The sequence below is a fragment of the Beta vulgaris genome, chromosome 9 (genome assembly GCF_026745355.1).
Source record: "Beta vulgaris subsp. vulgaris cultivar EL10 chromosome 9, EL10.2, whole genome shotgun sequence".
NCBI lineage: Eukaryota > Viridiplantae > Streptophyta > Magnoliopsida > Caryophyllales > Amaranthaceae > Beta > Beta vulgaris.
Window position 1 is genome coordinate 15,140,422 of NC_079210.1, and position 13,105 is coordinate 15,153,526.

The following is a 13,105-nucleotide window of genomic DNA, read 5'->3' on the forward strand; positions in this document are numbered from 1 at the left end:
CTCGTGNTGGTGAGGTGTTGCTGCTGAAAGCGGCTGGTGAATCGAGCTCGGGTCGTAACCAAAAAGGAGTATCGAAAGCGCCTGGGAGAGCATTTGCCCTTAAGTCTGAGCCATCTGAGGAGCCAGAGATTATAGAGCAGAAAGGTAATGTAATTACCGGGACCTTTGATGTGTGTAATTTACCTGCATTTGTGTTATTTGATTCCGGAGCATCCCACTCTTTTATTTCAAATCTATTTGCATTCCGCATAGAGAAAAAACCCAAAGTGACTTCATGTGATTTGAATGTAACTTTGCCTGATAAAACTACCTTCCGATGTAAGTATATGTTGAGAGAATGTGGATTAGAATTGCGGAGGTGGATTTGAAGGCAGATTTGATAATGTTTGATTTAGGTGTATATGATGTGATTCTGGGTATGGATTGGTTGAGTAAAAATCGAGCTATAATAGAATGTTATACTCGAGTGGTGAAACTTCGACCCTTCTTAGAGCGGACCATTACCATCAGGGCTGGGATGGTGCTATGGAAGCACATATTTGTCAGGTAACGGAACGAGGAGAAACTGAATCAAAATTGATGAATATACCGGTAATTCAAGAATTTCCCGATGTATTTCCGGAGGATTTACCAGGGTTGCCTCCACATCGAGTTGTGGATTTTCATATAGATTTGATTCCGGGAGCTACCCCGATCTCAAGAGCTCCGTATAGGATGGCCCAGCTGAGATGGTAGAATTAAAGAAGCAATTAGATGAGTTGTTGCAGAAGGGATATATCAGACCTAGTGTGTCTCCATGGGGAGCACCAGTGTTGTTCGTCAAGAAAAAGGATGGCTCCATGAGACTATGTATAGATTATCGAGAGATCAATAAGATCACGGTGCGGAATAGGTATCCTTTACCAAGAATTGATGATCTATTTGATCAGCTGAGGGGAGCGAGTGTATTCTCCAAGATTGATTTGAGGTCTGGTTATCACCAGATGAGGATTGTAGAGGAGGATATACCAAAGACAGCTTTCCGCACTCGATACAGGGCATTACGAGTTTTTAGTTATGCCATTTGGATTGACTAATGCGCCTGCGGCTTTTATGGATTTAATGCAACGCTATTTTAAGCCGTTCTTGGATCGATTTGTGGTTATCTTTATAGATGATATCTTGATATACTCAAGGAATCGTGAGGAACATGAAGGTCATCTGAGAACTGTCCTGGCTACACTCCAGAGGAAAAGTTGTATGCCAAGCTTAGTAAATGTGATTTCTGGTTAGAGGAGGTGAAGTTTCTCGGACATGTGGTGTCTAAGGAAGGCATCTCTGTAGATCCGGACAAGATTAAGGCAGTAGAAGAATGGCCAGCACCGAAGAATGTGTCCGAAGTTCGGAGTTTTCTGGGTTTAGCAGGTTATTATCGGCGATTTGTGAAGAATTTCTCTAAAATAGCATTACCCATCACAAGTTTAATCAGGAAAAATCCCGTTTCCAATGGAATGAAAAATGTGAAGCCGCCTTCTTAGAGTTAAAGCGGAGGTTAACCAGTGCTCCTATTCCGACCCTGCTTAGAGTTATGGCGACATTATTTGTACGGAGTTTCATGTAAGGTGTTCACGGATCATAAAAGTCTGAAGTATATCTTCACTCAAAAAGATATGAACATGAGGCAAAGAAGATGGTTAGAGTTGCTAAAAGATTACGACATCGACATTCAATATCATCCCGGAAAAGCAAATAAGGTGGCAGATGCACTTAGTAGAAGGCCAAGGAGTGAATTAAGCTTTTTATCAGCATTGCCAGATGAACTGAGTAAAGAGATAGAGTTATTTGAACTCGCTCTAGTACGTTCAGGGGATATTGAAGGAACCATTAATGCTTTAACTGTCCAACCTGACCTATACTCAGAGATTCGGGAAAAGCAAAGCCAAGATGCATTCTTGCAGGGTATCAAAGAAAAGATAAAAAATGGCGAAACTCAGGAATTTGCGCAATATGAGGATGGAAGTATTAGAATGAGGGGACGATGGTGTGTTCCCGAGGATCAGGATTTAAGGCAGAGGATTTTGAAGGAAGCTCATAGTAGTCCGTATTCAGTACATCCTGGTAGAGACAAAATGGTACGAGATCTTAAGAATTACTTCTGGTGGAAAGGCCTCAAGAAGGAGGTAGCGAGATATGTGGCGAGATGTTTAACATGTCAAAAAGTGAAGTTTGAACGCCAGAAGGCACCTGGGTTATTGCAACCATTACCTATTCCAGAGTGGAAATGGGATTCTGTCTCCATGGATTTCGTGTCAGGGTTACCAAGGTCTAAAAAGGGAAATAACTCGATATGGGTGATAGTGGATCGTCTCACCAAAACGGCGCGATTTCTTGCAATAAAGGGAACTTGGAATCAATCGCAGATGGCTGATGCCTACATTCGGAATATTGTTCGTCTTCATGGGGTACCAGTAAGCATCGTTTCGGATAGAGACCCCCGATTTCTGGCTCATTTCTGGGAGAAACTTCAGGAAGCTTTCGGAACAACATTGAAATTTAGTACGGCATTTCATCCTGCTACCGATGGTCAAACTGAACGTACAATTCAGGTATTGGAAGATATGTTGCGAGCTTGTATTTTGGAATTCCAAGGGTCTTGGGAAGATTATTTAGCTTTAATAGAATTCTCTTACAACAACAGTCATCAAGCCACAATAGGAATGGCTCCATATGAAGCCCTGTATGGTCGAAAGTGCCGAACGCCGATTTGTTGGGAAGATTTGAGGAATAGAGTACCGGTAGGACCAGAATTGGTTCAAGAGACTATGGATCAAATTCGAATAATCCGGGAAAAGATGAAAATCGCTCAGGATCGTCAGAAGAAATATGCAGACATAAGAAGGAGGAAACTGGAATTTGAAGTCGGAGATAAAGTTTTCCTTAAAGTTTCCCCTACCAAAGGAGTAAAGAGATTCGGTATTCGAGGCAAACTTAGTCCGAAGTTCATTGGACCTTATGAAATCTTGAAAAGAGTTGGCGAGGTAGCTTACGAAATTGCGTTACCTACTGAACTGTCTCGCATCCATAATGTGTTCCATGTATCACAGCTTCGGAAATATATGCACGATCCTTCCCATGTGTTATCTCATGAACCATTGCAACTTGATGAAACTCTTAGTTATGAAGAAAGACCTATCAGAATATTGGACCGACGCGAAAAGGTTCTACGGAATCAAGTCATACCATTAGTTAAGGTATTGTGGTCCAGTCAAAATTCGGAGGAGGCTACTTGGGAAAAAGAGACTGATATGAAGCACCGCTATCCGCAACTTTTCTAAGGTACGGTTTAAGTTTCGGGACGAAACTTCTTAAGGGAGGAAACGTGTAACAGCCGGTAAATAATAAAGGATTATTATATGATTAAGTAACTTAAATTGTGGAATTTTAACGTGATCGTACGTAGGAAATACGTATGATGAGTTGTGTGTAAAAATAATGTGTGTTTGTGTGTAATTAGTACTTAGAAGGAATTATATATAAAAATAATAATATTATCTCGTTACATGGGAACATTTAGTATCGATATATTATTTTAATAAGTTAAGTTATGGAAATTGAAAACTAGTGGAAAATAGGAATAATCATGTTTCAACTATTAGGCAAATTGAGGGTTGTGTTTAAAAGAATGGACTTTGGAGTTCTTTAATATAGATGGGTTGATATAAATTAAGGAGTATATGTTATGGATGTTTTGAGTAAAATAGTCATCTTGGGGAAGGTTAGATCACTAGTAAGCAAATCAATATAAAAAAATTAGGCTTAGGATAGTACAAAAGAAGATCAGAAATTCCTGCAGAAGACCAAGTAGGAACAAAGACCTCATTTGGCTTATTAAAGAAGAGATCACGAGATATAAAACATACCCAGACTTGGTTCACATGCATACCAACACCTCATAAAAATTTGAGTACATTACCACAACAAAAGCTTGCTGCCCAGAACACACCATTCTTACCTCTCTCACTCGCCAGCTCCTGCGAGATTGTAGAGCTTGGTTCTTCCTTCGTTTTCTTCAATTTTTCTCTATAAAAAACTTGCATGCAAAGCTTGATTCATATTCTAAACACATAGGTGCATACTGGGAAGGTAAAAGTTCGAGCTTTAAGAGTCGGGAAGTTCAAGAAGCAAGGCCATCTTCTTCAATCAAGGAAACAGTAAGTATAGTGAATGTTTAGGTTGAATTAAGGTACTTCCTTGAGGTATTTTCTTATGAAATTTGGTGTGAATGTTCTTTTATGTCTTAGGATCAAAAAGAATCAAGAATCCAGTCTTGAGGAGCAGTAGAAGTCGAGTTACACCATTTACAAATTAAGGTATGCAGATTCAATGCCTTTTTGGAGATTAAAAATGATGGAAGTTGTTAGATTTGTTTTAGAACGAAATTAAGGCTGAATTTTTGTTGTGAATGGCTATTGGATTTTATATTTTGATGTTATACAAGTTTAAACCCTTGCATGTTGGTACAACAAATGAAAAAGGACTCCTTTTCTTACCTTAGGAAGAATAGTATGTGGATTTTACTTGTTTTGGTTAAGAATGGCGATTTTTGGTATTATGGATGGATTTTCGGTAAGTAGGCAGTAGGTTGGATGATATTAGGTGATCATATAAGTGTGTGTTAATAGCTAAGAACATCATTTAGGATGAAGGTTAAGTTTTATACTAAAAAGTGTGGTTAAAGGCATGTTTTACTATGTGATTTTTACTTGGAAATGTGATCAATGTTGGAAAAGGATTTCATTGAACTTATTATTAGTTATTCTTGATAAAGAAACATGGAGTTCATGATATATTGGATAAGAATCTTCTACATCATTTCAGATTCCATTAGAGGTTCCGAAAACTATTTACAAACTACGTTTTAAAAATGAACTATATCGGGTTGCCTATAATCTTTTTAAGGAAAACATTTTCAATGATATATAGATGTATTTACAGTAGCTTAAACATAAATGTTTCACTTATATTACTCAATCAAAATCGATGATCAAATTCTATTCAAAGTATTCTTTGTATGAGGTCCGAAATCACCCTTTTTCGCACATCAAAACCTAGATTATTCTTATGATTAGTTAGATCGATTGTGTGGATTCTTTAAAACTATTTTTGGCATTCCTAAAATCATGTAGCTACTGTCCTAAGTCCATTAATCCATCCTTAACCAAACCTTAAATCATTTTTATAAGCTTAACTTTTAGTATAACTTCTTACAAACCGTTTTAGTAAGTGTATTCGTTATTAAAGAATGAGAATTCGTTTTTGCGTAGTGAAGAGGAATGTGTGTATCATGTGAAAGGACATGTCCTATAAAAGCTTGCAAGCGAGAAAATAGTAGGAGTTTAAACTCCGAATTGTGTGGAGGTTGTATTCTAATACACCTCATTGTGATATCTTCTTCCTACGCCCTCAAGCTAAACGTTTTCAAAATTGTGTTGGTATGTGGACGTTTGCTATAAACTTGTGAACATTTCGAATGTGTATTCTTACGAGGAAGGTTTATTCTCTTGACATATTGATTTGTAAATTACCTTGGAGTGTGATCACTCCTTGTTTTCAGCCACCATAAATCTATTTCTGGATTGATTTGCATACCAGTGTAAACTGATTTTTATTTGTTCTATGAACCTGTCCTGGTGGGGGCAGACTCTTGTGCAGGGAAAAGCAAGCTAAGGTAGTCCGAGGGATGAGCTGTAGTGAAGTCATGTCTCAACTGTCATAGTGGATGCAAGCTTGAACATGATCATATTTTGCAACTTACTTCTGCTCATGAACACTGTTTAACTTTATTTTATAACTTTCTTTTGGGTCTGTAATAACTAACTTAATTTCATATGTGATGAATGTTTATTTTAAGATTAGCTCGTAGAGTCAATTCAACCATATTAATGGGTTGACTCCAGCAGGTGACAGCCTCCGTAACGTTTGATTATGATTTTGCTTCCGCTATTGCTAGAAGTATAGTTTTTAATTAATATTTAACATAAGCTAGGACGGGGGCTGTTACAAGTGGTATCCGAGCCAAGGTTTTCTTAATTTTAAAGAAAAATGAAAATGTGATTTTGATACTTATCTTCATATAGGTATTCAATTGTTTTAAATGATTGATTGATCATGTTCAAGGAAGCTAAGAAATGCTATGATGGTAAGAGTAACATGCTCAGTAGGGCAAATAATGTGTGTAGATTATGTGTGTGATACTTATGTGTATTATCTAAGTTATGTGTTATGTATGTGCAACTAGATGTCTACAAGTGGAAGTGGTAATGGTAATGGGTCAAGAGTAATATGGAGAAACAACGCATATTGGGTGATTGGTAGTGATGGAAATCGAAGGTACCAGGAGGAACCAGATGTTAAGAGGAATGAAGGAGAGGATCCGTTGGTATTTGCTAGAGAAAAACTCAATGTCATAGAAGAGTATAACCAGTTATATGGGAGTGGAAACCATAACCCTTTCACTCGACCTGCTATTCAAGCATACACCCTCATCAAGACCTTACCACATTTTCATCCCTGGGTGTTGTTCCGTTGGACCTACTGGAAATTGCTAGTTTTGTTATGGCAACACCATCTTTGTTGAATTTGAATGAGAGTGTTATAGATAATATTGATAAGAATTTGATCAGGTGGGAAGGAACACCGGAGGAGGTGTTAGAGGAGATGGAACGGGCTAAGCAGCAGCGAGTTTGCAAGATATGGGTCGGGATGCTCAGTACTGGATAGATATGTACAACAGAATAGCCACAGTAGAATACCAAAGAAGAAGAGGGGGAAGAGTTCCTACACCCCCTAACTCTGCTGCTAGTATGGTACCACCTCAACCTCAAAGATCTGGAGATTCCGCTACAAGTATGGCTCCTCCCCAGTCACGTAATTCGAGAGGATCAAGTGATGATTCAGGAGGACCCTCGGGAGTGCCAGGAGTAGTATTTCGAGGAAGTAACTCATGGATGAGTGACCCCGACTACATTCCCGAAACCCCATCCTCCAGTAGCGAAGACAGTGGATACGCATATGATCCATATAACATTCTTTAGGAGGAATTAGCATAGTGATGATGTGGAAGGAAGTGGTAGTAGCCTTAGTTTTTATTGTATGTGTAAAAGAATTGTCAGGATGAGATGATCGACTCTGGGCCAATGGAACTATTGTATTGTATTGTGAAGTTAAGATGTTCAAGTTATAATATATTTTGAATGATCTGTGATATGAATATATGTGCTTATACATGTAAAGTGGGGAAAATTGCAATCCTTTTTGGGAATAAGTGTTTAGTAGCTTATATGTAATAATTTGGAAATTTTGGGGATTACTAAGAATATTCAGTTATCATTTTATAGGTTATGGCACATATCAACGTGACCAATGAGATCCAGCAGAATGTGGAAAACAATGAACCACAGGAACAACTGGAAAATTCTCAAGCCGAACAGATACGTCAGCTAAGGGAAATGAATACCCGATTGCTGGCAATCCTGGAAAAGCAGGAACAAAATAAGGATAATGAGGAAGGGAAGTTCTATAAGAGGCTTGCTGCTCATAAGCCACGGGGCTATGACGGCGAAGCGGATCCGGTAAAATTTGAAGACTGGATTGCATATATGGAAAAGCTGCTGGATGTGGTAAACTGTCCAGAGAACTTGAGGTAAAGCTGGCATCCTTTTACCTGGAAGGCCCTGCGGATATGTGGTGGGGTACAGTTAAGAAAACCTCCACCCAAGCCACTTTCACCTGGGAAATGTTCGTGGAAAAGTTGAGGAATAAGTTCTTTCCTCCAGCACTGAGAAGGAAAAAAGAGAATGAATTCTGTTTTTTGAGGCAAGGGCAGATGACGGTAGTAGAATATGCTGCCAAATTTATGGAACTCGCCGGTTCGCTCCAGACTTTACTAGCAACGAAAGGGTGAAATCCATGCGATTTTTTGAAGGGTTAAATTTGAAGTACCAGAAAAGAATAGGGGTCTATAGCAGCTTTGAGGATTTGTATGATCGAGCCTTAGAACATGAACGGATTGAGCAAAACGATGAAACTCGAAAAGAAAGAAGAAGGGGAACGAAAAATCTGGAGCAGAGAGTAGCAAGAAAATTAAGACGGATCCAGCCGGAACGTCCATGGCCTTAGTCCCTGCTAAATAGGGGAGGGGGAAAGAAGGAGTGGAAGTGTCGCGTTGTGGAAAAGATCACTATGGGAAAAACTGTGAGGGGCAAAGCATTTGTTTCAAATGCATGAAGACGGGGCATAGAATCAAGGAGTGTCCCGTTTTAAATCAATCAGGAAATGCTAAAGGTAATCAGCGACCTGGTGAGGTGTTGCTGCTGAAAGCGGCTGGTGAATCGAGCTCGGGTCGTAACCAAAAAGGAGTATCGAAAGCGCCTGGGAGAGCATTTGCCCTTAAGTCTGAGCCATCTGAGGAGCCAGAGATTATAGAGCAGAAAGGTAATGTAATTACCGGGACCTTTGATGTGTGTAATTTACCTGCATTTGTGTTATTTGATTCCGGAGCATCCCACTCTTTTATTTCAAATCTATTTGCATTCCGCATAGAGAAAAACCCAAAGTGACTTCATGTGATTTGAATGTAACTTTGCCTGATAAAACTACCTTCCGATGTAAGTATATGTTGAGAGAATGTGGTATTAGAATTGCGGAGGTGGATTTGAAGGCAGATTTGATAATGTTTGATTTAGTGTATGATGTGATTCTGGGTATGGATTGGTTGAGTAAAAATCGAGCTATAATAGAATGTTATACTCGAGTGGTGAAACTTCGACCCTTCTTAGAGCGGACCATTACCATCAGGGCTGGGATGGTGCTATGGAAGCACATATTTGTCAGGTAACGGAACGAGGAGAAACTGAATCAAAATTGATGAATATACCGGTAATTCAAGAATTTCCCGATGTATTTCCGGAGGATTTACCAGGGTTGCCTCCACATCGAGTTGTGGATTTTCATATAGATTTGATTCCGGGAGCTACCCCGATCTCAAGAGCTCCGTATAGGATGGCCCAGCTGAGATGGTAGAATTAAAGAAGCAATTAGATGAGTTGTTGCAGAAGGGATATATCAGACCTAGTGTGTCTCCATGGGGAGCACCAGTGTTGTTCGTCAAGAAAAAGGATGGCTCCATGAGATATGTATAGATTATCGAGAATCAATAAGATCACGGTGCGGAATAGGTATCCTTTACCAAGAATTGATGATCTATTTGATCAGCTGAGGGGAGCGAGTGTATTCTCCAAGATTGATTTGAGGTCTGGTTATCACCAGATGAGGATTGTAGAGGAGGATATACCAAAGACAGCTTTCCGCACTCGATACAGGCATTACGAGTTTTTAGTTATGCCATTTGGATTGACTAATGCGCCTGCGGCTTTTATGGATTTAATGCAACGCTATTTTAAGCCGTTCTTGGATCGATTTGTGGTTATCTTTATAGATGATATCTTGATATACTCAAGGAATCGTGAGGAACATGAAGGTCATCTGAGAACTGTCCTGGCTACACTCCAGAGGAAAAGTTGTATGCCAAGCTTAGTAAATGTGATTTCTGGTTAGAGGAGGTGAAGTTTCTCGGACATGTGGTGTCTAAGGAAGGCATCTCTGTAGATCCGGACAAGATTAAGGCAGTAGAAGAATGGCCAGCACCGAAGAATGTGTCCGAAGTTCGGAGTTTTCTGGGTTTAGCAGGTTATTATCGGCGATTTGTGAAGAATTTCTCTAAAATAGCATTACCCATCACAAGTTTAATCAGGAAAAACTCCCGTTTCCAATGGAATGAAAAATGTGAAGCCGCCTTCTTAGAGTTAAAGCGGAGGTTAACCAGTGCTCCTATTCTGACCCTTCCCTCCGGAACTGAGGGGTTTGAAATTTATAGTGATGCTTCTCAGGAAGGTTTGGGATGTGTGTTGATGCAGCAGGAAAAGTGATAGCCTACGCGTCGCGACAGTTGCGACCTCATGAGAAAAATTATCCAGTGCATGATTTGGAATTAGCTGCAGTTGTCTTTGCTCTGAAGTTATGGCGACATTATTTGTACGGAGTTTCATGTAAGGTGTTCACGGATCATAAAAGTCTTGAAGTATATCTTCACTCAAAAAGATATGAACATGAGGCAAAGAAGATGGTTAGAGTTGCTAAAAGATTACGACATCGACATTCAATATCATCCCGGAAAAGCAAATAAGGTGGCAGATGCACTTAGTAGAAGGCCAAGGAGTGAATTAAGCTTTTTATCAGCATTGCCAGATGAACTGAGTAAAGAGATAGAGTTATTTGAACTCGCTTAGTACGTTCAGGGGATATTGAGGAACCATTAATGCTTTAACTGTCCAACCTGACCTATACTCAGAGATTCGGGAAAAGCAAAGCCAAGATGCATTCTTGCAGGGTATCAAAGAAAAGATAAAAATGGCGAAACTCAGGAATTTGCGCAATATGAGGATGGAAGTATTAGAATGAGGGACGATGGTGTGTTCCCGAGGATCAGGATTTAAGCAGAGGATTTTGAAGGAAGCTCATAGTAGTCCGTATTCAGTACATCCTGGTAGAGACAAAATGGTACGAGATCTTAAGAATATACTTCTGGTGGAAAGGCCTCAAGAAGGAGGTAGCGAGATATGTGGCGAGATGTTTAACATGTCAAAAAGTGAAGTTTGAACGCCAGAAGGCACCTGGGTTATTGCAACCATTACCTATTCCAGAGTGGAAATGGGATTCTGTCTCATGGATTTCGTGTCAGGGTTACCAAGGTCTAAAAAGGGAAATGACTCGATATGGGTGATAGTGGATCGTCTCACCAAAACGGCGCGATTTCTTGCAATAAAGGGAACTTGGAATCAGTCGCAGATGGCTGATGCCTACATTCGGAATATTGTTCGTCTTCATGGGTACCAGTAAGCATCGTTTCGGATAGAGACCCCCGATTTCTGGCTCATTTCTGGGAGAAACTTCAGGAAGCTTTCGGAACAACATTGAAATTTAGTACGGCATTTCATCCTGCTACCGATGGTCAAACTGAACGTACAATTCAGGTATTGGAAGATATGTTGCGAGCTTGTATTTTGGAATTCCAAGGGTCTTGGGAAGATTATTTAGCTTTAATAGAATTCTCTTAGAGCATTCCCAATGGTGATGGGTTTGATCACCAAATTTTCCTACTTACTCATGTTTTGATCATTTCATGATCAAATGTATCACCTCCACCCCACTCATGAACAAAAAAACCATCAAACTCCACTTTATCTCTCCTACTTTTCACTACCCCACCTACTTTCTCTCTCCTATTTCTCTTTCCTACTTCAATAAATAATATATTTACATATTAAAAATAAAAATAAATCATCTTATGATTACTTAAAATTATAATAATTAATTACCAAAAAAACATGAGTTTTTTTTTTCCCTCTTTTTAGGTGAGGAGGAGAAGGTAAAAAATTATAGAGAAAAATGATGTATAAATATTTTTAGAGAGAAAAAGGTGAGGAGGAGAAGTGTTTTTTTTTTTTTCTGAAATATATCAATATGGGTATCATTTTATAGAGGAGAAAAAAAAAAGAATTTTGGTATTTTTTTTTTTTGAAATAGGAATTTTCTGGGAAATTCCGTGGAAATTTCCACGAAATTTCCCAAAAAAACACAGCAGCATCCATGTGGCAGCTTGCCACTGGCTGGCTGTGTGTGACAATGCAATTTTTGTCTTCAATTTGCACAGTTCAAGCTTGCCACATGGTGATGAGTTTTTTCACATGGTGAGCAATGACATGATATGTCACTTGGTGATAGGTTTTGTATCACCAATGGGATGCTTGCTTTTTTTGTTCAACCCAAAATTTCTGATTTTGGTGATGGATTATATCACCATTGGGAGTGCTCTTACAACAACAGTCATCAAGCCACAATAGGAATGGCTCCATATGAAGCCCTGTATGGTCGAAAGTGCCGAACGCCGATTTGTTGGGAAGATTTGAGGAATAGAGTACCGGTAGGACCAGAATTGGTTCAAGAGACTATGGATCAAATTCGAATAATCCGGGAAAAGATGAAAATCGCTCAGGATCGTCAGAAGAAATATGCAGACATAAGAAGGAGGAAACTGGAATTTGAAGTCGGAGATAAAGTTTTCCTTAAAGTTTCCCTACCAAAGGAGTAAGAGATTCGGTATTCGAGGCAAACTTAGTCCGAAGTTCATTGGACCTTATGAAATCTTGAAAAGAGTTGGCGAGGTAGCTTACGAAATTGCGTTACCTACTGAACTGTCTCGCATCCATAATGTGTTCCATGTATCACAGCTTCGGAAATATATGCACGATCCTTCCCATGTGTTATCTCATGAACCATTGCAACTTGATGAAACTCTTAGTTATAAGAAAGACCTATCAGAATATTGGACCGACGCGAAAAGGTTCTACGGAATCAAGTCATACCATTAGTTAAGGTATTGTGGTCCAGTCAAAATTCGGAGGAGGCTACTTGGGAAAAAGAGACTGATATGAAGCACCGCTATCCGCACTTTTCTAAGGTACGGTTTAAGTTTCGGGACGAAACTTCTTAAGGGGGAAACGTGTAACAGCCGGTAAATAATAAAGGATTATTATATGATTAAGTAACTTAAATTGTGGAATTTTAACGTGATCGTACGTAGGAAATACGTATGATGAGTTGTGTGTAAAAATAATGTGTGTTTGTGTGTAATTAGTACTTAGAAGGAATTATATATAAAAAATAATATTATCTCGTTACATGGGAACATTTAGTATCGATATATTATTTTAAGAAGTTAAGTTATGGAAATTGAAAACTAGTAGAAAATAGGAATAATCATGTTTCAACTATTAGGCAAATTGAGGGTTGTGTTTAAAAGAATGGACTTTGGAGTTCTTTAATATAGATGGGTTGATATAAATTAAGGAGTATATGTTATGGATGTTTTGAGTAAAATAGTCATCTTGGGGAAGGTTAGATCACTAGTAAGCAAATCAATATAAAAAAATTAGGCTTAGGATAGTACAAAAGAAGATCAGAAATTCCTGCAGAAGACCAAGTAGGAACAAAGACCTCATTTGGCTTA

The 13,105-nt window shown here is 38.9% G+C and overlaps 1 protein-coding gene and 1 long non-coding RNA gene across 2 annotated transcripts; both read left to right on the top strand.

Annotated features, from left to right (window-relative positions):
- Window positions 1-3,754: 3,754 nt before the first annotated feature.
- On the top strand, window positions 3,755-5,916 carry LOC125493294 (uncharacterized). The gene is made up of 3 exons (XR_007269805.2): window positions 3,755-4,190; window positions 4,281-4,349; window positions 5,680-5,916. It is a non-coding gene; the product is annotated as an uncharacterized LOC125493294 (long non-coding RNA).
- Window positions 5,917-8,261: 2,345 nt separating this feature from the next.
- Window positions 8,262-9,965, top strand: LOC130590161 (uncharacterized mitochondrial protein AtMg00860-like). The gene is made up of 2 exons (XM_057392175.1): window positions 8,262-8,472; window positions 9,550-9,965. Exons 1-2 carry the CDS (start codon window positions 8,262-8,264, stop codon window positions 9,963-9,965), a joined length of 627 nt encoding a protein of 208 aa, XP_057248158.1.
- Window positions 9,966-13,105: the final 3,140 nt, after the last annotated feature.

What these genes read in the sequence shown, in the direction of transcription:
- LOC130590161 (XM_057392175.1), top strand. Translation starts at nt 8,262, where the DNA reads ATGAAGACGGGGCATAGAATCAAGGAGTGTCCCGTTTTAAATCAATCA. An exon ending in AGAGATTATAGAGCAGAAAG is followed by an intron (nt 8,473 to 9,549) that starts GTAATGTAATTA and finishes GCTACACTCCAG; the next exon opens with AGGAAAAGTTGTATGCCAAG.